Source organism: Pelodiscus sinensis, chromosome 15, assembly GCF_049634645.1.
Source record: "Pelodiscus sinensis isolate JC-2024 chromosome 15, ASM4963464v1, whole genome shotgun sequence".
Classification (NCBI taxonomy): domain Eukaryota; kingdom Metazoa; phylum Chordata; order Testudines; family Trionychidae; genus Pelodiscus; species Pelodiscus sinensis.
Window position 1 is genome coordinate 35,073,062 of NC_134725.1, and position 21,812 is coordinate 35,094,873.

At 39.8% G+C, this 21,812-nt stretch overlaps 1 protein-coding gene across 2 annotated transcripts in view; it reads left to right on the top strand.

Moving 5' to 3' along the window:
• MAPKAPK5 (MAPK activated protein kinase 5) overlaps nucleotides 1-21,726 on the top strand; it is a 42,675-nt gene extending 20,949 nt beyond the window's left edge. Inside the window, exons 7-14 of one of the 2 annotated variants that reach the window (XM_075898739.1) lie at nucleotides 1,059-1,154; nucleotides 2,214-2,294; nucleotides 5,555-5,742; nucleotides 8,644-8,764; nucleotides 9,447-9,577; nucleotides 16,401-16,522; nucleotides 17,401-17,505; nucleotides 17,866-21,726. In XM_075898739.1, the coding sequence (XP_075754854.1) occupies nucleotides 1,059-1,154; nucleotides 2,214-2,294; nucleotides 5,555-5,742; nucleotides 8,644-8,764; nucleotides 9,447-9,577; nucleotides 16,401-16,522; nucleotides 17,401-17,505; nucleotides 17,866-17,960 (939 nt within the window). In that variant the 3' untranslated portion in view covers nucleotides 17,961-21,726. The remainder of the gene's footprint in view (nucleotides 1-1,058; nucleotides 1,155-2,213; nucleotides 2,295-5,554; nucleotides 5,743-8,643; nucleotides 8,765-9,446; nucleotides 9,578-16,400; nucleotides 16,523-17,400; nucleotides 17,506-17,865) is intronic. The other variant, XM_075898740.1, reaches the window with a different exon arrangement.
• The last annotated feature ends 86 nt before the right edge of the window (nucleotides 21,727-21,812 follow it).

A 21,812-nucleotide genomic window follows, 5' to 3' on the forward strand; every position in this document is an offset into this window, starting at 1 on the left:
TTCTCAACATGCTTTACAAAGAAAAGTCATTGTGCGTAGAGATCAGTCCAATCTTTTGGTGATAGCACATGACTGACTCCTTCAGTGTCCTACTTTTCAATGCCCCAGTGAAATCCTTTGTGATTTGTTCAGAACAAGTCCTCACCACTGAGATCTTACCTAGGGCCAAATCCTGTGCCTAAGCATGAAAAGGTGATAAATGGGCCTTACATGAGAGATATTTTCAAGGGTTTGGATAGGACAGAATTCTTCCTACACCATGTTATCTGTCACTGCATATCCATCCCTCCCACCTCCAACACACACTTGAAAACTTACACCAGAGTGATGTTTTGACTTGAGCAGGGGTGGCTAAACTGCAGCTTGCAAGCCGTGTGGAGTTCTTTTACAGTTAGCGCAACTCCCAGAGCCCACTCCCTTCCCTGCCTAACAGATTGGTAGTGAGGGGAGCTCAGGGCTTCTGCCTTCTGTCAGGGCTTCAGACCTGTGGGGTGCACCTGCAGGACCCTCAAGCCTTGGCAGGGACCTCACATGGGACAGAAGCCTCAAATCTCACCAACTTTTCGCAGGGCGGAAGCCCCAAACCCTGAAAAGAGAGCCCAGACAGGGATGATGCCCTGAGCTGCAGCAGGTACACTCAGCTCTCAAGCATATGATTATTGTATTCAGCTCATAGGGTCGGTAAGTTTGGCCACCCCTGGTCTAGAGGATCTGTGTAGTTGTGGTATCTCTGTTAGTGGCCCGTCACATCCCTCCCACCCTGCACATACAATGGAACCACTGCAGTTTTATGAGTAGGGTCTGCCAGACAAGGGAGCTAAGATATACTTTGAGTTTGGATGATACAGGGTATTTGTTGCTCAAGTATATCAATTTGTGATGCTACGATAGCAGCCTTGCATCAGCGGGAAGAAAATAGCTAAAAAAGAGGAGGAAGCAACAGAGGAGTTAGATGAGAGTTGAATGCAAGAGAGAGGGAAGAACTCTGCTCTGTGAAGTGAACACATTCCAATACATCATGATTCCATAATAAAAATCCCTCCTGCTGCTTGTTTCAGGATGCTCCAGTTAAGTTGTGTGACTTTGGATTTGCCAAGATAGACCAAGGAGACTTGATGACGCCCCAGTTCACGCCGTACTATGTAGCACCTCAGGTAATACTTTTGCTATAGGGAAATAATACATGCCACATTTACTGGCCATGCCTTCATACACAGCCCAGTATAATACCCTTTTCCAGGCTTCTAAGGGACTCTTGGGAGGAGAGGGGGGTGATGTGTAAAAGGGAAGTCAAATCCCCCGGAGCCATTGATTCCCCTATGAGGGGCACGTACAATATATATACATTGCTAATGCTTAGATATATTTGCTATTTGTATAGGAGTAAGACATGACAAAGGTCAGGGCCTGTCACAGGTAATAACTTATAATAAGGAGACGAGGGGAAGTGAAACCAGTCTTCTGTTAAGTAGAGATATGGATAGATTCCACATCCTTTAAACTTGTGACCGGCTCAAGCAGGAAAGGAAAAAGGGAAGTATGGCTCGCCCATTGTTCAGCAAAAGTGAATGACTGTAAGACAGCTGTAACTGCAAAGTCAGCAAGTAGGCATTGTATTTAACCTCATTGGGAAAATTAACCTGACCTATAGGAATGCTAAACGTCAAAAATGAAGTAACCTATCATGTTAAGGCACCTAAACCAGGAAGGATGTGAACCCTATAAAAACCCCTGCATATGAGATGTTGGGGGTCGGCTCTGATCTGAACATTGAGTTCCTTAGCCGTACCTTGGTTGCAACCAATAAACTTGAGTTGGACCCAGCCTGAAAGTGTGACTCTCTTCTTGGGGTAAATCAGACTAGCCTCCAAGGGGACGAAACCAGCAATTTATGCAACAGGGGGAACCATGAATAAATAGATCATGTAGATAGCTTTTCAAGAGTAAGAGCCTACATCTACTGATTACAGCCAGGGACTGTGAGCTAAGGGCTCTAGAATCTGTTTCTAGCCTAGGGTACCTGGTAAGCATCCCCCTTACCAGATTTAAATTCAAGAAAGTTCAGCCTGAACAGTTTGTTTGGCAAAGATTCAAGCAGCTGAAAATTGAGTCCTATAGTGGAAAGTGTCAGGTAGCTTTAACTATAAGCATGTGGTTTAGATTTGTACTGTAATTTCTAATATGGATTCTTGCTTTTGTCTTCCCTGCAATAGGTCCTAGAGGCACAAAGACGACATCAGAAAGAGAAATCTGGTATTATCCCTACCTCACCAACACCCTACACTTATAACAAGGTAAACTTTTCAAAGAATCTTGAGTGTTTGCAGCTTTTAAGGAAAGTGCTTTTTCCTTATGCAGGTAGATACCATCATAGAAGTAACCATCACGCTACCCTGAAGTGGGAGAATTTGTGATTAGGAGCAATAAAAAGGTTCAAACTCTAGGTTTTGTGATACATAAAAGGAACCAGGTATCCCACACTGAATTTCATAGTGAAAAGTAACAACCTTAGGGGGAAATGCCACTTTCCCAAATGACCCTTTCTATAGCAGGAATGGAATAATTTGAAGGATAGAATTTTTGATTTGGCTACTTTATAATGTAACAAGTGTTTGAAAATAAAAAATAAATGAGCAGGTGATGCAATGGCAACACTATGGTTACTCTTTCTTGGGTAAATGGTGGTTCTGGTTTTATTAAGTGGTCTTGGAGAATTGTGTGCATGTGAGAATTATGATATGGAAGAAAGCAAAATATTGCTATAAAAATGCTATTCATTGCAACTTAGCTTAATAGTTCAAAATACATATGTCCCTGTTCATAATTGCTTTTTTCAATCATCAATTGTTATTTTAGGGCTAACATATTTCAGAGATGTTATGGATAGTGTCTGCTTGTTAACTGGGTTGTGCAGATAGCTATCTGAGATCTAGTGATAGGAGATATGCTTAATTTTAAAGCCTGCTAACTTGAGCTCTCGTTCATACTGTTTTCTTTTTTTAAGATTATAAATAGTTTTATTATACAATGGGAAACTACTTTAGTGTCTGTACCAGTAAGGGCTTCTCCTAAAAACCAAGTATACTTATGTGCATCTTTCCTTCCATTGTTAGTGGTGTTTTGGCCACTTAAGGTTTTCCTATGATGTTTGCAGCTATGACTGAAGAAAGCCTAGGGTTCTTAGGTTGTAAGGAAAAATGTTTACATTGATCATTCCCAAGGCTAACTTATCAGCTCAGCATATGCTGAAGGAGTCTTCAGTATACAGAGGTACATCTTAGTAGACTATATCGGAAATGGCAAAAGTGATCTCTGTTGCATTACCGCAGTGTCTTGCTTACTTCTTCCTTTTCAGGAGGAGTCACTGAAAAGTAGCTTGGGCAGAGTTGAGCAGGAAGACACCAGTACTTTCCAGACACTTACATAAATAATAGAATAGACAGAGCAGGTCTCCAACAGGAATTTCTTTCAGCGTAGTAATTTGCACACACTGGCACTTTCACACCTTCTCTCATCCATTTGCCATTGAACCTCAGTGATAGGAAAGAGGTCTCAAGTGCTTTTTGATAAGCTGTTAAAGTCACAACAAAGAAACATGGGTGCGCTTGAGTGGACTGCAGCAGGTAGACTATCCATAGTGGGTAATTTCTCTCTCTGTCGGCATAGAAGTGTCAAATGCAACTCTTGCAAGTCCTGAAAACGAAATACATTTTTGCTCTCATGTTCATACAGAGTTTTAAGACCGTTTGGTTCTTTTAATGGATTAAATCTGTACCGTAACAAAGTAGGGAAAGAGTCATGAGAACAGGAGTGAACTCCACAGTATATTCCTTTACTGACAAGGTTAACCAATTTGCTGCCAACGCGTTATTCCCCCTCACCCTGTTTACTGGTTGTCTTGTCCTGTAGAACAGCGGTTCCCAGCCACTGGTCCGCAAACCAGTGCCAGGCTGCAAACTGCTGGCTGCCAGGCCATGATGACTGCTCAAGGTCTGGCAGGTTGGCTATGGCAGCTGTGGTGGCAGAGGCAGGGGTGGGGGGCAGGAGCAGGAGGCACCTCCCTTCCTCCTCACCCATCTGTGATTAGGGAGATGCACTTGGGGAGGGAGGAGGTGTGGAGGAGGATGTGATCGTGCCACCTAGAGCTGCTTTCCCTGCCTATGTGGCTGATTTTGCTGAGGCAGCAGCAGGAGGAGATAGAGTAGAAGGTGCTTCCCTCCCTCCTTATCCCCTCAGTAATAGTGGCTGGCTGGGGCTCCACACCCCCCCCTTCTAACCATGAGGGGGCGTAAGACATGCTTGAGGTGGGAGAGTGCACACCACCAACAGCTGTTCCCTTGCCTGCACAGCAATGATGATCACGCTTCTTAGGGAGGCAGCCTTGCTCTGGGGAGTGCAGGGATGAGATGCGGGCAAAGGGTGTTGGATGAGGGCTGGTGGGGTCACTGGACAAGAGGATATTGCATGGGCTGTAGGAGTCAGGTTAAAGGGTCACAGGGCATGGAGCATAGAGTAGGGGGGTCAAAGGATGTTAGGCACTGGGGATCAAGGAGCTGGGTTGGGACTAGGTAAATAGGTATTTGCATCTTTGAATATTCATTTGCATAATGAATGTGCAAATATGCAAATAAAATGTTACCAGTCCACCAAAAGTTTGTGAATGGGTTTGTTGGTCTGTGGCATAAAAAAGGTTGGGAACCACTGCTGTAGAATCATACTGTCATATAGCAGCCTTTCTTGTAAATGATACTAATCACTTAATGAACTGTTCCAGCTCTTTCTTGAACAGCTTTCAGTCATGGGTTCATTAATTAGCTAGGAGTGGGTATAAACTGTTCTTACCTCTGTCTTTCTGCCAAGTATGACTCATTGCCACAGCCGCACCTAGCATATGCCCAACTCTCTGAAATGGACTGTGATAAATTCCCATTGCCTTTACGTGGTAATGCAGGGCCATTCTGATTATTTAACTATCCACCTTCATGAGTAATAAATGCTGCTTATGTCTTTTTGCTACAGAGTTTAATTGGAGGAAAAGCCCTTCGCTTGACCCTTTGAGTGTTTGCTGTTTGTTTTTTTTTAATGTTGTGTGTACTAGATTGTGTGTGTGTGTGTGTGTGTGTGTGTGTGTGTGTGTGTGTGTGTGTGTGAGAGAGAGAGAGAGAGAGAGAGAGAGAGAGAGATTTGGAGGGGGATATAAGTACCAAATTGTTTGTTAAAAGGTAGACTAAGGGTGTGTGTACACAGCAGGATTTAACTCGAAATAAGCTATGGAAATAAGCGTTGCATCACTTATTTTGAGTTTTGGTGCTGTCTACACAGCACTTATTCCGAAATAGAGCATTCTTCCTCCGACTTCCCTTACTCTTCATAAAACAAGGGTTACAGGAGTTGAAGTAAGAAGTCCTCCAGTTTGACAGTATTTTAACATTATGTCAAAATAACTGCCAGCTGTGTAGGCGCGGACTGTGTTATTTCGAAATAATGTTAGTTATGGCTACACAGTGCTTTGCCATAAATTGTGCCCCAAAAGTGATAATTTCCTTGCTTTCAGAGCTGTGACTTGTGGTCCCTGGGTGTCATTATTTATGTGATGCTGTGCGGATACCCTCCTTTTTACTCCAAACACCACAGTCGGACAATTCCAAAGGACATGCGGAAAAAGATCATGACAGGAAGTTTTGAGTTTCCAGAGGAAGAATGGAGCCAGATCTCAGAAATGGCAAAAGACATTGTGAGAAAGTGAGTCAGTTGAGGAAAATGTTATATTACTCTTTATTATTTATATCAAGAAATTGGAAAATCACTTAATATTTTGTCACTAAAGGCTCCATTTTCAAAAGGAAAAAATTGTCTGCTGTGTATAAAGCTGGAACATTGTTCATGCTGAATATGAAAAACAAAGGTTGGTAAATGTTTTCCCTTGTTTCTCTTTTTCTAAACCACTGTCTTCAAATTTTAACAGCTCCTACCCTTAAAATAGTTAGAGGTTGCATGGAGATTTTCCCTTTTACAGGAGTAATATGGCTAAATCCTCATGCAACACTTTTGGAAAAGTATAGCTCTTAGTGCCTAGTGCATGTCTATTTAGTCTAAAAGGAGAAGCTGCTCAGAAAAGAAAGCACTTAAGTACAGGGCAAAAAAATTTCTGATATGTATTTTATCAAAGGGACGCTGTCAGGGTCACATTCTGCCTAAAATTTGAGCAATAAAATCTGTTTATGCCTAAGATCCCAAAATAAGTATTTCCGTAGGTTTTTTTTTTTTTTAAGAAGTAGTGAAAGCTAGTTAAATAAATATTCCCTGAAATGATTGCAACTCAAACATTGTAGTCCTCTGGTATTGAATGACAACCAGAAAATGGAACTGATCAGAATCCAACTGCATTTTTTAAAGTGAAACTGGCTAGTTCCATCTTCACTGTTTAGTCAGATAAATTTTAAAAAACCATAAATAGTAAAAATCAAAATCAGTTTAATGTTTTAACCTGACATTGTCACCAGACACTAAAGCACTGTAAAAACTCCTGGAACTTAAAGCCATGGCATATTTTTGTCAATATCAGACAAACCTATTTATAGTGGTATAGAGAGAGTCCAGATTTGTTTTGACATACTAATTGCAGTTATGATTCCACTGAAACCATTGAGAATGAAATCAGTTTTTTCTATACTACAGCTTTACTCTAAGACCATTCCACTGCATTTCAAAATGGCCATAATTTGGATTCCACAGATTGTCCAAATTAGTGACACAGTCAGTTTTCTTTCATTCTCTTTAATAAACTATCGGAACACCTTTTCCTTCCAGGAAATATGTCAAACCCTGTATCTATGGCTTGACATGCAATAAGATATTTGCCTGTATAGGGATCCTCTTGGTTGAGAGAGGTTCTTAGTCTGTATGTGTGCTGTTTGCTTATTTAAAAAAAAACAAAACAGATTGTTATTCACATGAGCCTTTGCTCTGAAAGTCACATTCTGCCTCCAAGTGGCTGCTTGCGTCGTAGCATGTTTTAGCTGATTTGTGGCCTTAATCTTTACATGTGACTAAGTATATAAATTATCCCTTTTAAATCTAAAGTTAAAAATCCATATGGCTTAGGGCATTGAATCAAATCTGAAATGTAGGTCTGTTTGCCATCTATGTCTTGCATCTAAATCTACTGACTAGCCTGGGGTACTGCTGACACAGTTGTGAAAGTCCCCTACTTTTTCTTTCAAAATAGAACAATTCTGCTGTACAAGCAGATAATCAGTTTACAGTATAGTAGTGCAAGCAAGTTAATTGTGGCTTAATTTTACCTTATTGTTTTGTCAATTTCCAACTTAACCACTAATCTTTGATGATCAGTAACACCAATAATGTATCAGCCATAATACTGACAACTTATTTTTTATTAAACTGTTGTGCTTAATAGTGTGAGATTTAATTTACCCGCAGAATCTCTTCCAGACTGCTCTTTCTAGCAAATGTCTAGTGATTTTGTCTTTCTCTCCCTAACAATTCATAAGGTTTTCACATAATTTCATAATACAGCTCTTTTTTTTTTTTTTTACAAACCTGTCTGGGACTGTGTAGTCATTGCGTAATAGTACAAGTATGCTTTGATTGTTGTTACTAGTAAAAAGCAAAGAATAAGCAGATATCGGGCAGTATAGCCAGTACTAAAACGTAGGTAGAAATGGATAATTTATACTGTTGGCATGGGAGAACCAAGTATTCTGGGGGCTATGCCATCAGTGCCAGAGACAGAAGGGAAGCCTGTCCATTCATGTGTTAAGTATCAGAGGGGTAGCCGTGTTAGTCTGAATCTGCAAAAGCGACGAGGAGTCCTGTGGCACCTTATAGACTAACTGAAGTGCAGGAGCATAAGCTTTCGTGGGCAAAGACCCACTTCGTCAGATGCATGTCTGACATGCATCTGACGAAGTGGGTCTTTGCCCACGAAAGCTTATGCTCCTACACTTCAGTTAATCTATAAGGTGCCACAGGACTCCTCGTCATTCATGTGTTGTAAGCACGGCCATTAAAATAGTTGACTAAATTAATATATTACTGGAAAGCTCTTTATACTAAGTGTTGCTAATTCACCAGAGAGAGAAGTTGTCTCAGTTGCAGGGGTTTACATTATCCATCCTTTGCTGAGGAAATAGTGCTAAGAAGTTGCATTGTAAGAGATAAGTCTATTCAATAAACAAGTACCTAGCTTTGGAATTCTGCCTTACTCCTCTGTGCACAAAATCCTTGACTGAGAATGTTCCACTACCTGGCAAATCTGGAGGAGTGCATTTCCAAGGAATGTTGATCCTTTCTGCTTTGGGTATTTGTTAAAGGAAGAGAGATGCTCCTACTACAGGATCTGAAGGTACAAGTTAACTGAATGCAGTCATTACAGGATCCCTTTCTCAGTTTGTGTCACTGAAAATACTGTAACTAAGCAGTGCTAAAATAACTCTCCAAAAAGAATCACTGAAACAAAATGACTGACGAGGGAGCAAATCATTTTGTTAGCATTGTACTCCAAGGAAAACTCTTATCTCTAGGGATGGTAACTGCAAAATTCTGATTCTAGGGAGGGCAGCAGGTTGTGATCTAGAAAGAATAATGCATCTTTAAGGAATGATTTGTTTTCTTTCTCAGGCTGCTGAAGGTAAAGCCCGAGGAACGGCTGACTATAGAAGGAGTCCTGGATCATCCCTGGCTAAACTCCACTGAAGCGCTTGATAACATTTTGCCCTCTGCCCAACTGATGATGGACAAGGTTTAGATAACATTTTATCATTTCAAAAAGGTCAAGTCTAGAAAGGGGCCACATTGATGTTTAAGCATTCTTTTTTAAAACTGTCCTGCATATTAAGAGCTCAGAGATTGATGACCTTCATAAAGACAAGGAGAATTTTTCTTCAACCAAAAAGTTTCATTTAAAATTGGGCTAGAAAGAAAATGCTTATCAGCTGTAAAGAGCAAAGCTGACCTAGTGAGGCTTAGTAAGAGATGGACAGTTGTAGTAAATATGACCTATTTGGCCCCTTCTGCCTCTAGGAGCTTTGCTCACTTCAGTATTGCATCCTTTTCCTCCTTTGTTTACCCTGGATCTGCTGCTGAGGGTTGATTGGCAATTGGGTCAGCTGTGTGGTCTTTCAGTGATTTACGTGGAAAACCCATTTGCACAAAGCTGATTGTACACTCTGGTGTCTAAGAGTGTGGAGGTTAGAGATGGAAAAGGACCATTAGATGTAGTCCATGCCTTTGCAAGGTCAGGATATTCTCCCCACTTGGTCATTGTGCAGTACTGAATTGGTCTTATGTAGCACAAGCCTGATTTTATTGTGCATCTCTGAAATGTGTACAGGATTTGTAGGTACTGTTTTTGTTCTGGCTTATATTGGCCTTTTATACACAAAGGAATTAATTAAAACTTTGTGTAACTTTTTCCATTCCAGGCAATGGTTGCTGGGATACAGCAGGCTCATGCAGAGCAGCTTGCTAACATGAGAATCCAAGACCTCAAAGTCAGCCTCAAACCCCTACACTCTGTCAACAACCCAATTCTGCGCAAGAGGAAATTGCTAGGGTAACTTTCTTAACATTTTTAATGGTTTTTTTTCCCAATCTAATCATTCCTAAGTGTCTGAAGCCATGGTGCTTCAGTCGTTTAACACTTAAACCTCTGTTAAGGTTTGTTGACTGAAATTCCTAAAATGTCTGGTTGGTTAGCTAGTTCCTATTTCCTGTGCTGAAGCATCTGAAGTCAAAACTAATAATGATAATCCATGTATGGCATGCTGTGTTTTCACAGTTCCTGCCAACACCTCTGTGAGGTAGGAAAATGGTGGCGTTATCCTCATCTTGTATATCGTGAAACTGTGGCAGGTAGGAGCAGCAAAATGACACCCAACAAGTCAGAGGCAGAGCCCAGTTTTGACCTCTCATATTTGAGTTCTGATCCTATTCTTATTTTTCTAGGCCAGGGGTTCTCAAACTTTGAGTCACGGCTTATAAAGGTAAGCCGCTAGCTGGCCACGAGATGCTTTGTTTATATGAGCATTCATGGGTATGGCCGCTCTCAGCTCCTAGTGGCTTGAGTTCACCATTCCTGGCCAATGGGAGCTGCAGCTGTTTTCTGCAGCTCCCATTGACCAGGAATCATATACTGCAGCCTCTGGGAGCTGCAAGCAGCCATGTCGGAAGACACTCAGGTAAACAAAGCATACAAGCCACAACCCAAAGTTGGAAAACTCCTGCTTTGGATCATGCTGTTAATCTTTACTAAATAGTTTTTGTCACCGTAATCTTTAGCCCTGTTTATTCCTTTTTGCCTTAATCAGATCCTTGATTTTAAAAAAATCTTTTGCATTCTCCTGGCAAAGGAACATTATCAGTACATAGTGAAATACATCAACATTGCAGGGCACAGGATGAGTCTGAAATCTAGTCTGAAGAAGAATCTTTCTTAGTTCTGGACTTCAAAAAGCTATTGGTCAGTCCTGCATATATTTTATAGTTAGAGCTAAATAGCAGCACAAAAGTTCAAAGATTCATATCACAGCAGGGCACAGGCTATCCAATAAGTTTCTGTACTGCATTGGAGACAACTTTCTATTTCAGAAGGTTGAAAAAGCTACCAGAGGAGAAGCTGTTCTGGATTTGGTTTTAACAAATAGGGAGGAACTAGTTGAGAACTTGAAAGTGGAAGACAGTATAGGGGACAGTGATCATGAAATAATAGAGTTCATGATCTTAAGGAAAGGTAGAAGGGAGACCAGCACAATTGAGGTAATGGATTTCAGGAAGGCAGATTTTGATAAGCTCAGAGAACTTGTAGGTAAGGTCCCATGGGAAGCAAGAGTGAAGGGAAAAACAACCGAGGAGAGTTGGAAGTATTTCAAAGGGACATTGTTAAGGGCCCAAAAGCAAACAATTGCGCTGTGTAGGAAAGATAGAAAATATGGCAAAAGACCAGCTTGGCTTAACAAGGAGATATTGCATGATCTCAAAATAAAAAAGGAGTCATATAAAAAATGGAAACGAGGACAAATAACAAAGGATGAATATAGGCAAGCAACACGGGAATGCAGGGGCGAGATTAGAAAGGCAAAGGCACAAAATGAGATCAAACTAGCTACAGGCATAAAAGGAAACAAGAAGACCTTTTATAAATACATTAAAAGCAAGAGGAAGACCAAGGACAGGGTAGGCCCACTGCTTAGTGAGGAGGGAGAAGCAGTAACAGGAAACTTGGAAATGGCAGAGATGCTCAATGACTTCTTTGTTTCGGTCTTCACCGAGAAGTCTGGAGGTGTGCCTAATGTAGTGAATACAAGCAGAGAGAGGGTAAGTTTAGAAGATAGGATACACAAAGAACAAGTTAAAAATCACTTAGGAAAGTGAGATGTCAGCAAGTCACCAGGTCCTGATGAAATGCATCCCAGGATACTCAAGGAGCTGATAGAGGAGGTATCTGAGCCTTTAGCTATGTTTTTTGAAAAATCATGGCAGACAGGGGAGATTCCAGAAGACTGGAAAAGGGCAAATATTGTGCCCATCTATAAAAAGGGGAATAAGAACAACCCAGGAAACTACAGAACGGTCAGTTTAACGTCTGTCCCAGGGAAGATAATGGAGCAGGTAATTAAGGAAATCATATGCAAACACTTGGAAGGTAATAAAGTGATAGGGAATAGCCAGCATGGGTTTGTGAAGAACAAGTCATGCCAAACTAATCTGTTAGATTTCTTTGATAGGATAACGAGCCTTGTGGATAAGGGAGAAGCGGTGGATGTCATATACCTAGACTTTAGTAAGGCATTTGATACGGTCTCGCATGATATTCTTATTGATAAACTAGGCAAATATAACTTAGATAGGGCCACGATAAGGTGGGTGCATAATTGGCTGGATAACCGTAGTCAGAGAGTTGTTGTTAACGGTTCTAAATCCTGCTGGAAAGGGATAACAAGTGGAGTTCCTCAAGGGTCTGTTTTGGGACCCGTACAGTTCAATATCTTCATCAATGATGTAGATATTGGGATAGAGAGTACGCTTATTAAGTTTGCAGATGATACCAAACTGGGTGGGGTTGCAACTTCTTTGGAGGATAGGGACATAATTCAAAATGACCTTAGCAAGTTAGAGAAATGGTCAGAGGTAAACAGGATGAGGTTTAATAAAGAGAAATGCAAAGTGCTCCACTTAGGAAGGAACAATCAGTTCCATACATACAAGATAGGAAGCGACTGTCTAGGAAGGAGCATGGCGGAAAGGGATCTAGGGGTCATAGTGGACCACAAGTTGAATATGAGTCAACAGTGTGATGCTGTTGCAAAAAAAGCAAATATGATTCTAGGTTGTATCAACAGGTGTGTTGTAAGCAAAACTCGTGAAGTCATTCTGCCGCTCTACTCTGCACTAGTTAGGCCTCAGCTGGAGTACTGGGTCCAGTTCTGGGCGCCACATTTCAAGAAAGATGTGGAGAAATTGGAAAGGGTACAGAGAAGAGCGACAAGAATGATTAAAGGTTTAGAGAACATGACCTATGAAGCCAGGCTTCATGAACTGGGCTTGTTTAGTTTGGAAAAAAGAAGATTAAGGGGGGACATGATAGCGGTTTTCAAATATCTAAAAGGGTGTCACAAGGAGGAAGGAGAAAATTTGTTCCTCTTGGTTTCTGAGGACAGGACAAGGAGTAATGGGCTTAAAGTGCAGCAGGGGAGGTTTAGATTGGACATTAGGAAAAAATTCCTAACTGTCAGGGTGGTCAAATATTGGAATAAATTGCCAAGGGAGGTGGTGGAATCTCCCTCTCTGGAGATATTTAAGAACAGGTTAGATAGACATCTGTCAGGGATGGTGTAGACGGAGCGTGGTCCTGCCTTGAGGGCAGGGGGCTGGACTCGATGACCTCTTGAGGTCCCTTCCAGTCCTATTATTCTATGATTCTATATTATTTGATTCCAAGTCCAGGATATTGAACTTCCCTAAAATTATTCCTAGAACAGAGCTTTTATGAAAAATATCCCATCTTGATTTCAGAATTATAAGTAATGTAGAGTCCACCATAACCCTTGGTAAATAGTTCCAGTGGTTGATTGCCATGAATGTTTAAAAATGTCTGAATTTGTTTACCTTCACCTTCCAGTCATTGAATCATGTAATATCTTTCTCTGCTAGATTGAAGAGCCCATAAATATTTGTTTCACATGTAGATACTTACTGTAATCAAGTCACCTCTTAACTTCTGGTTTAAGCTAGCTATATAGAGCTCTTTGAATCTTTCCCTGTAAGGCATGTTTTGTATCATTTAATCACTTTCATGGCTTTTCTCAGAACCTTCTCCAATTTATCAATATCCTTCTTAAACTGTGAACTGGACACTGTGTTCCAGCGGTGGTCTCATCAGTGCCAAATACAGAGGTAAAATAATCTCTCTACTCTACTCTAACTCAAGAGTCCCCTGTATATGCATCCCAGGATCACAGTAGCTCTTTTTGGCCACAGAATCATGCTGGGAGTGTGTGTTTGGCTTTTTATCTGTCATGACTCCCAAATCTTTTTCAGGGTAATTGCTTCCCATCCCCATCCTGTAGGTATTGATTACATTCTTTATTTCTAGATGTTACATTTACATTTGGTTGTATTACATTTTTGCTTGTGCACAGTTTATTAAGTGATTCAGATTGCTCGGAATCAGAGACTTGTCCACTACGTTATTTACCACTCCCCTAATTTTTGTCATCTGCACACTTTATCAGTGATAATCTTATGTTTTCTTCCAGGTCATTGATACTGTTAAATAGTGTAGGCCAACTACTGATTCCTGCATGGGCCCACTAGAAACATTCCCACTCAATGACCGTTCCTTGTTTACAGTTACATTTTAAGACATGCTATATTAATTTTATACCATTCTTTTTCATGTGGTACCAAGTCAAAATATATTATGCCAACATTATTTTCTTTGTCAACCAAACTAATAATCTCATTAAAAACAAGTTCGCTTGAGAGGCTATATTTTTTATAAACTCACGTTGATTTGATTAATTATGTTAGCCACCTTTAATTCATGATTAGTACAGTTCCTTATCAGCCTCTGCATCTTGCCCAGGGTTGATGTTAGGTCTGTTAGCCCCTATAATTATCCAGTTTCCCCTTTTTAAAAATTAGCACATTAGTTTCTTTCAGAACTTCCCCAGTGCGCCCACGCTTACTGAAAATCAACATTAATGACCCAGGAAGCTCCTCAGCCAGTTCTTTTAAAATTATTTGAATCAAGATTTTCTGGAATTGCTGATTTAAAAATGTCTAATTTTGCCAGCTTCAGTTTTACATCTTCCAGAGAGATTAATGCAAGGGAATGAGTGTAAACATCACTGTATGATGAGAACATATAATATTTCCCCCCTCCCCAGGTACACCACAGAAATATTTCTGCCATTTCTACATTATTGATAATTCTATTATTCTAGTAAATTACCATTACCAGTATATCTTTTGTTTACAGTATATACTTAAAACTCATTATTATTCTTAACACTGTTGGCCATAGATGTCTCCTTGTGTCCCTTAGCTTCCCATATGAATTTTCTGCAATTCCTAACTTTTGATTTGTATTCATTACTGTCAATCAGCTTACCCCCTTCTTCCATGTGTTGTCTAATTTTTATTTATATGTTTGATATGTTGTATTAGGAATTTATGGACAGGGCTTCAGAGGCACTTCACAATCTACTAAAGCCTTCAAATTTAAGCTTAACAAGACAAAAGTGTTCTTTTGAACACATTTGACACCACTTAAAATGAGAGAGATTCAAATTAAGGCTAATAATCAAACTGTGTGAGCTACAGAACAGGTAATACACCTAAAATTCAAAAATGAGAAGAAACAGACTAACTATATCTTGTTATGGTATTTTGGCTAAAATAACTTTCCATGTGAGTAACACGCAGATGGAGTGTAAATACCAAGTTCAGTTTCTTCAATGTACTGTTAATTGGGAATATATATATATATATATATATATATATATATATATATATATATTTGCTGTGATTAGAAACAAAGTATCTACTCTTTTTTTTTCTTTTTTCCCAAATAGTGTTTGTATTCAGGTAGTTGGGATCTTTTATTACATTGTATTATGGCATTTTGTTTGGAAAAATAATTGAATTTTTGTTTTTTAAAAAATCTTTAGTTTTAAATATATTGAAGGGAATATCAAGTGGGGCTCTGAAGGGATCAGTCCTGGGTCCAATTCTGTTCAATGTGTCAGTCAATGATATAGATAATGGCATGGAAAGTACATTAGGTTTGCATATGAGTGACAGCTTTGTGGATCTCAGCCTGACAGAGCTGGGATACTCAACGGGTAGTCATGAGGGAGCCGCCCAGTAGTGCCAGCATGGGTGGGAGAAGAACGGATTTGTGGGGCAGCTGGTTCATGGCCTGGCTTGGAGTGCCCAGGACTTCTCTGCCACAGCCACCTTCTAGTCAGTGCTGGCCGCGACCACTGAAGCAGCTGGTCCTCTACGTGGCCCCACCAGCTGAGCTGCATAGCAGCCGACAGAGCTGGAACTGGGGCCACTGTGATGCTGCCTCAGTACGGACAGTCTCACCGTGGCTCTGGCTCCAGCTGCAGTGTGTCTGGGTGCCCACCATGCTGCTCACCCTGCTGCTGCGTGGTAAAATGGATGGGAAGAGAAATTTTGTGTGCACTCATTTAAGCATGCTGCAGTTTCATTTTTTCCCCCTGGCTGGAGGCTGCTGACATGAGGGTTAAAAGCCCACAGCCTTATCCTGTGCTGTCATTGTTTTTTGACAAGAAAGCTCAGTCCATATTTTAGGTTATATTTTGCAATTCCTGGATACTACTTGCCTGTCAGTGGTATAAAAAACGTTGGGAGCCACTGGACTCGATGATCTCTCAAGGTCCCTTCCACTCCTATATCATTTATAGTTAGACTGGAACAATCCTAGCTATAGGAAATTGATTAGAGCAGGACAGCTAATCAGGGCTTTAAGATTTGTTCCAGGTTCTGTCTGATTGACTGGGCAAACCACTTAATCTTGCTCTGTTGCAGTTTACTCCTCTGAAAATTGGGATATTTACTTACCTCCTAGGACAGTTGCACATGTTATTTGATCTTCTGATCTAACATGCCATCATAAGGCATAGCATTATGCCAGAACTTTGATAAATCTATTTCCTTTTACAGGTTTTCATATCCCGTAAGAGAAATATGCCTGGGTTCAGAATTCTGAATTGAATAATGGATACAATCCAACTTCTTTCCAAATTCAACTGCTAGTGATTTTCTTCTTCTTAGATTTGGCTTTTGGTTAGATGGCTGTATTGTGTTCAGACTGTAATAATGTTCCTTCTCACTCCAATCTGTTACAGTACTAAGCCGAAGGATGGTGTCTATATCCATGATCCTGAAAATGGAAGCGACGATTCTAATGTGGCACTGGAAAAGCTCAGAGATGTGATTGCACAGTGTATCCTGCCACAGGCTGGTAAAGGTCACTGCTTTTAAGAGCGCTAATGAGCGTTTACCCTGGTTCCTGTTTACCTCCTGTCTTAGCAGTGAAGGAGCATGTCCAGCCTTTCTATTTGATATAGCCAGTCTTAGGAGATAGAGAGCTCATTGTCTGACACAGAGTCCTAAAGGGGCTTGCTTTATAGCTATAAACAAACAAGTTTCCTTGTAGGAAAGCCCAACAGTCTTTGAAATTGTCCCTTTTTATCAGCTGTGAACACAACTCTGACACACATATGAATCCATGCCTCTTTGCCCTAGAATGAGTATCTCTATGGCACCTTATATAAGAAACTGAATTGCAGAAGATTGAGCCATATGCATAACTTTGGTGCAACCCTTTGCTGATTTATGTGTGTAAGGCTGTCTAGCTAAAAGAGCCTTCCAGTGCTTGGGTATCATACATGCCACTGTAGGGGATCTGCGGAGATTGTCAGTTGTGTGGCCATTTAAAGGAAAGCATCACCCTATTGGTCAAAAGGCAGGAAAAGATAGTAGATAGATCTACAAAGCCTGGGTTGCTGCTCAGAGCACTTCCAGGATTTTTCTTGACACACAGTACATTGGACTCCAGGCAGAAGGAGGGATTGAGATGTAGAGACGATCACTGCTGAACTTTCCAATTACAAGAATAGGATTACTCTTTGAAACTCTTTGTAAGTTTGATACCTATGTAATAAAGTGTTAACGCTTTGTTTTAGAAGTGCCATGTGGTGCTATTAAAGTGGCTTTCAAAACAAAGTCTCTGTTCCCAGAACCAGTAAGCAGAAGAAAAAGCTAGGAGCATCCTTTGTTTAAGGCGTCAGGAAAGCTGAGCATGTCTATGACAGATCTGTTTTATCTTGTCTTTCATTTAAATAGGAGAGAATGAAGATGAGAAACTGAATGAAGTAATGCAGGAAGCATGGAAATATAATAGGGAGTGTAAGTTACTGCGAGACACTCTACAGAGCTTCAGCTGGAATGGTAAGCGGCACCTTCTCTTAAGACAGAAATTGGTGTCTTATGCAGGGCATGTTTTGAAACTCTTAATAAATCAAATTCAGCCTTAGAGGGCCCCACATGGTTTCAGTTCTGCCAGCAGGATCCTCAATTAAATGTTTTTTAAAACCTATCTAAAATTTGTTTGAGGCTAAGGGTAAAATTGTGAAAAAGTACCTAAGCTCTATTGATGTTTGAATGTGGGTTAGGTTTCTGAGTCACTTGGGTGCTTTTGAAAATGTTATTGTCAAGGATCAAAGCATCAGTTTGTATTCAGCCTATTATTACTATCTGCTTTCCACCCTGCTCCACATTGAAACTGACTTGCTTTTTCTTTAATTTTAGGCAGAGGGTTCACCGATAAGGTGGACCGGCTGAAGCTGGCAGAAATAGTGAAACAAGTTATCGAAGAGCAGACAAACTCTCATGATTCACAATAGCTAGAGCTTTTAATTTTTTTTTTACCATTTGAGAGTTATTCTTTACATGTAAAATATTTTTATGTAAATTAATAAATCATAATTATTTCATTAAATTTCCACACTGCTTGAAAATGCTGTATAGTTGTAGATACAAAAATCATTGGTACTGTAATATTTTTTTAAAACTCAGTTCCTCAAGTTATATATGAACACTCACATGTTCTGTTAATTCATGAGTCCCTTGCTTGGAGCAAATTATATTGTTAAAGGCTGTTTGTTTTCTTATAATCAGCTGCAGAAGTAGCCTTCCATCTGCTATACAGTCAGCTGCAATGACTAAGTATGTGAATGAGACAACCACAGTTTCTTAGCCTTTTACTCAGTAAGTATTTGAAGCAAGTGCTGTGTAACAAACTTCATGGACACTTTTTCAGTTAAAACCTGCAGCATTGTAGGGACAGCAGAATAACCTTCACTTCTGCCAGATAACCTAAGAGCCACTATTTAGCATTACAAAGGAGATGTGAACTCAAATCCATACACTTGCTATAATTTTCAGTTCTGATTGATAATTCTGTATCTTTTCACCAGCTCCACCTCTTCTTCCTGGCTTCACCAGGACTGGGCTGTTCAGTAAGAGATTCCCCTTCATTTTGAAACAGCAGGGGAACACTTTAGTGATTTATGCTTAGTATTTTTATTTTAATGGGGATAGCTCCTTCAGGCAGCAATGCATGGGTGGTTGTTTGTTTTTCCCCAGATGAATAAATGAGCCTGAAGGGTTTTTTCCACCACTTTCCCATTTTCCTTCTGGAATATATAACCCCACAGAAGCATAGAATCCAGCTTTTCCTCCTGCGTGGAAGGGTTCAACCCTTGTCTAATCACAATGCTGCTCTGCAAGTTGGCTAGCAGTCCCCCATCTGTGTCCATCATTGGAGTCCAAGCATATCAACACTCTGATTTTCTCAAGCTTCATCTGCCTAGGAAGGGTTAGAGCTGCCTCCAACTCAAGTCCCCATGGTGCAGCATATTATGAAGGCTATCAAGGGCAAATCCATACACTAGCCTAAAACTTTGGCTCAAAAGTTTAAAAAGAAAAAGATGCTTTTTATTTAAAAAAATCTGTAAATATATCTAGTTTTCTATCTTCTGATACTTTCCTTTCTTTTGAGACTCGTGGAAGGCTTTTTATAGAGATATTTTTGGTACCATACATGTGCAGACATGGAGAACGTAAGGTCTGCAGACAAAAGTGCCAATTCCAGGGCTATTAGGAGTAATTGCTCTTGAACTTTGTTACATTTGATAGCTCATTAGTCTTGGATTTACTTTTAACAACCTGAGCCATAAATCTCCCAGTGTACTCATTATGGCAGTTGGGCCACATTCAGTCTTTTTTTAAAATTAGATTTCCTCTTAAGTCTTTGCTTTGACTGGCTTTGCCTTGTCTGAGACTTTTTGTATGAATTTGTAAACAGTAACTTAGTTTTTCCTACAAGGCATTGTTTCAGTTTGCACTCTTTTCCAGTGCAGACATTATCTGTGTGTTGGCTGTCTTTTGATCTTTTTCAACAGAACTTCCACTGCTTAAGCTTTAAACTGCCTGATTATTGCAATTTTAGGAGAGAGTCCTTACTTAACTAGCACCTTCCCTGACTGCAATGGGAGATTTTTGCCTAAGTAAGAATCGTACCCGTAAGCTCTACATAGAATACTTCTGCACTGACCCATACTAATGAGAGAGGTAGTGAACTAGCAGGCAATGAATAATGGTTTTATGTTTCCATGATGGAAATCTAATTTTGTGGGAAAGTGAACTTAATCTCTGGCTAATTCTGGTCGGTTACTTTTCTGCCCCATAAAACTACATGAGATGGGAATACCTTGCACAGTTGTGCTCCATAAACATGGATACTGAAGCAGTCCTTCATAAAAAGAGATGACCTCTTCTGACTGAGGCATAAGTACAATACAGTAGAAGAAATGAGCATTCTTCACTTCTCTATAGTAGCAGCTGCAAGACCTCGGGCTTGTACACCTTTCCTTTGCACTAATCGCCAGCTTGTGTCAACATCCATAGTCTTTTAAATAGTCAAGTTTTTTTAAACTTTCCCTCAAAGTCTGTTTTTCCTGGGACAGCTTAATTGTCAATTTTTAAGCATGGTGCATAGAGAATTGAAGAAGGAATTTGTGTTGAAATTTTTATTGGAATTATTGCTAATACCCCACAAACTGCTTTGGAGCTTTATCTTGTAAGCCAGGAAGCCCAAATCTTGCCCAATTAGGCATCACAGAGGCCTCTTTCCAGGAGCCCAAGGCCACGTGGTTGTCCTCCTCTTTAATATGGAATGCTAACCAACAAAATATACTGGTTCCAGAATGCCATGCCAACCAATTTCTGTTTTGTCAGCAAGATGGAATAGAGCATGCAGGGATCTCTTCTCTCATGCATATTGCATATTTAACTAGGCTTGCCATGTGCAAGTCCATTGGCCAAACTTTGGGCACTTCTGCCTTACCCAGTGACCTGGTATTTTCATCTTGCTTTGTTTTGGAAATGAAACCAAGATGAGATTCCCCAAAACCCTTTTGGTGCTGCTATTGTGTACCCATCTCTAAGAAATCACTTCAAACAGTTCCCACAAGACAAAATATCCATTTTACCAAAAGCCTTAGTGTGTGTGGTAGCAACTACTACTAGGAGAAATCCAAACCAGGGCTAGAAAATGGCAATGAAAACCTAGAACTGGCTTATCAATTACTGAGCATTGTGATTTGAGTTCCCTCCTCCATTTATCTGTTTTAATGTAGATAAAAAACAGAATGGATTCATGCCATTAGTAATTGCAAGATGGGTAAATTCAAACCTGACTTAGAATTGTTTCAGTATTTTAACAGAACAAGTTTAGAGGAGGAGAAGTCAACTTTTCAAGTCTGTGGTGGAAAAACTGCCTTGTGTAAGTTTTCTTTGATTATATTGTCCATGTACTAATGAGAATAGACTAATTTTTTAAATGTGTGTAGGAAGGAAAGAATTAAAATGACACTAGTTGAAACAGAAGATCAAATGGTTTTATAAAACTGATTAAAAATGATAATTTTGCTTTTTAAAAATTGCCACGTTTTTAATTCAAAATTAAATACACCGATATTATTTAAATATTTTAAAGTCAATTTTTATGTTTTCTGCCCTATATTTGTATTTCTTAGTGGATGAAACTGCCACTATTTTTATCTTCTGTATGCATATTTTTATTTTGCAATATACTTCACCAGTCCTCGTTAGCAGACTGTAATAGTTTTGATATCTTGAAAGTGTCTGATGAATGGAATCCCAAAAAAGAACCCTTCTTTATAAAAAGATAAAGGATAAAGGAAGCTATTTTGGGTGGGATCCTTTTGGTTTGTAAATAAAACTAAAATGAATCTTTGCCTGAAATTTCCTGACCTTTAGGGTTTTTTAAACATATAGATGGCTTATCTTGTGACTTGACTATTTGGGGCTATTAAAAAAAAAAAAAAAGATTAGAATAACTTTTCTAAAAAGAGACCGCATTGGTGTGGAAATAGCAAGATGTAAGTTTTGATATCATTACCTCGTTTATCCTTTGGAACTCTTTCTTGGAGCCCTTCATATGCTATGTTTAAGTTCCGTGTATTAAGAATATTTTCATTTCTCCTGTTCAGTGCTATCTGTAATATTTTAGTTCATTTTGGATCAGTATTAGATTGTAAATATTATTCATCAGTGTACATAAAAATGATTTTACTAAACGTATAAGGTATCTGGCTTTTTTGTTTGGATCAGGGCAGAATTGAAATCCTTCTAGGCCAAAGGGGAGAAGTGGACTATCCTGTGGTCAATGC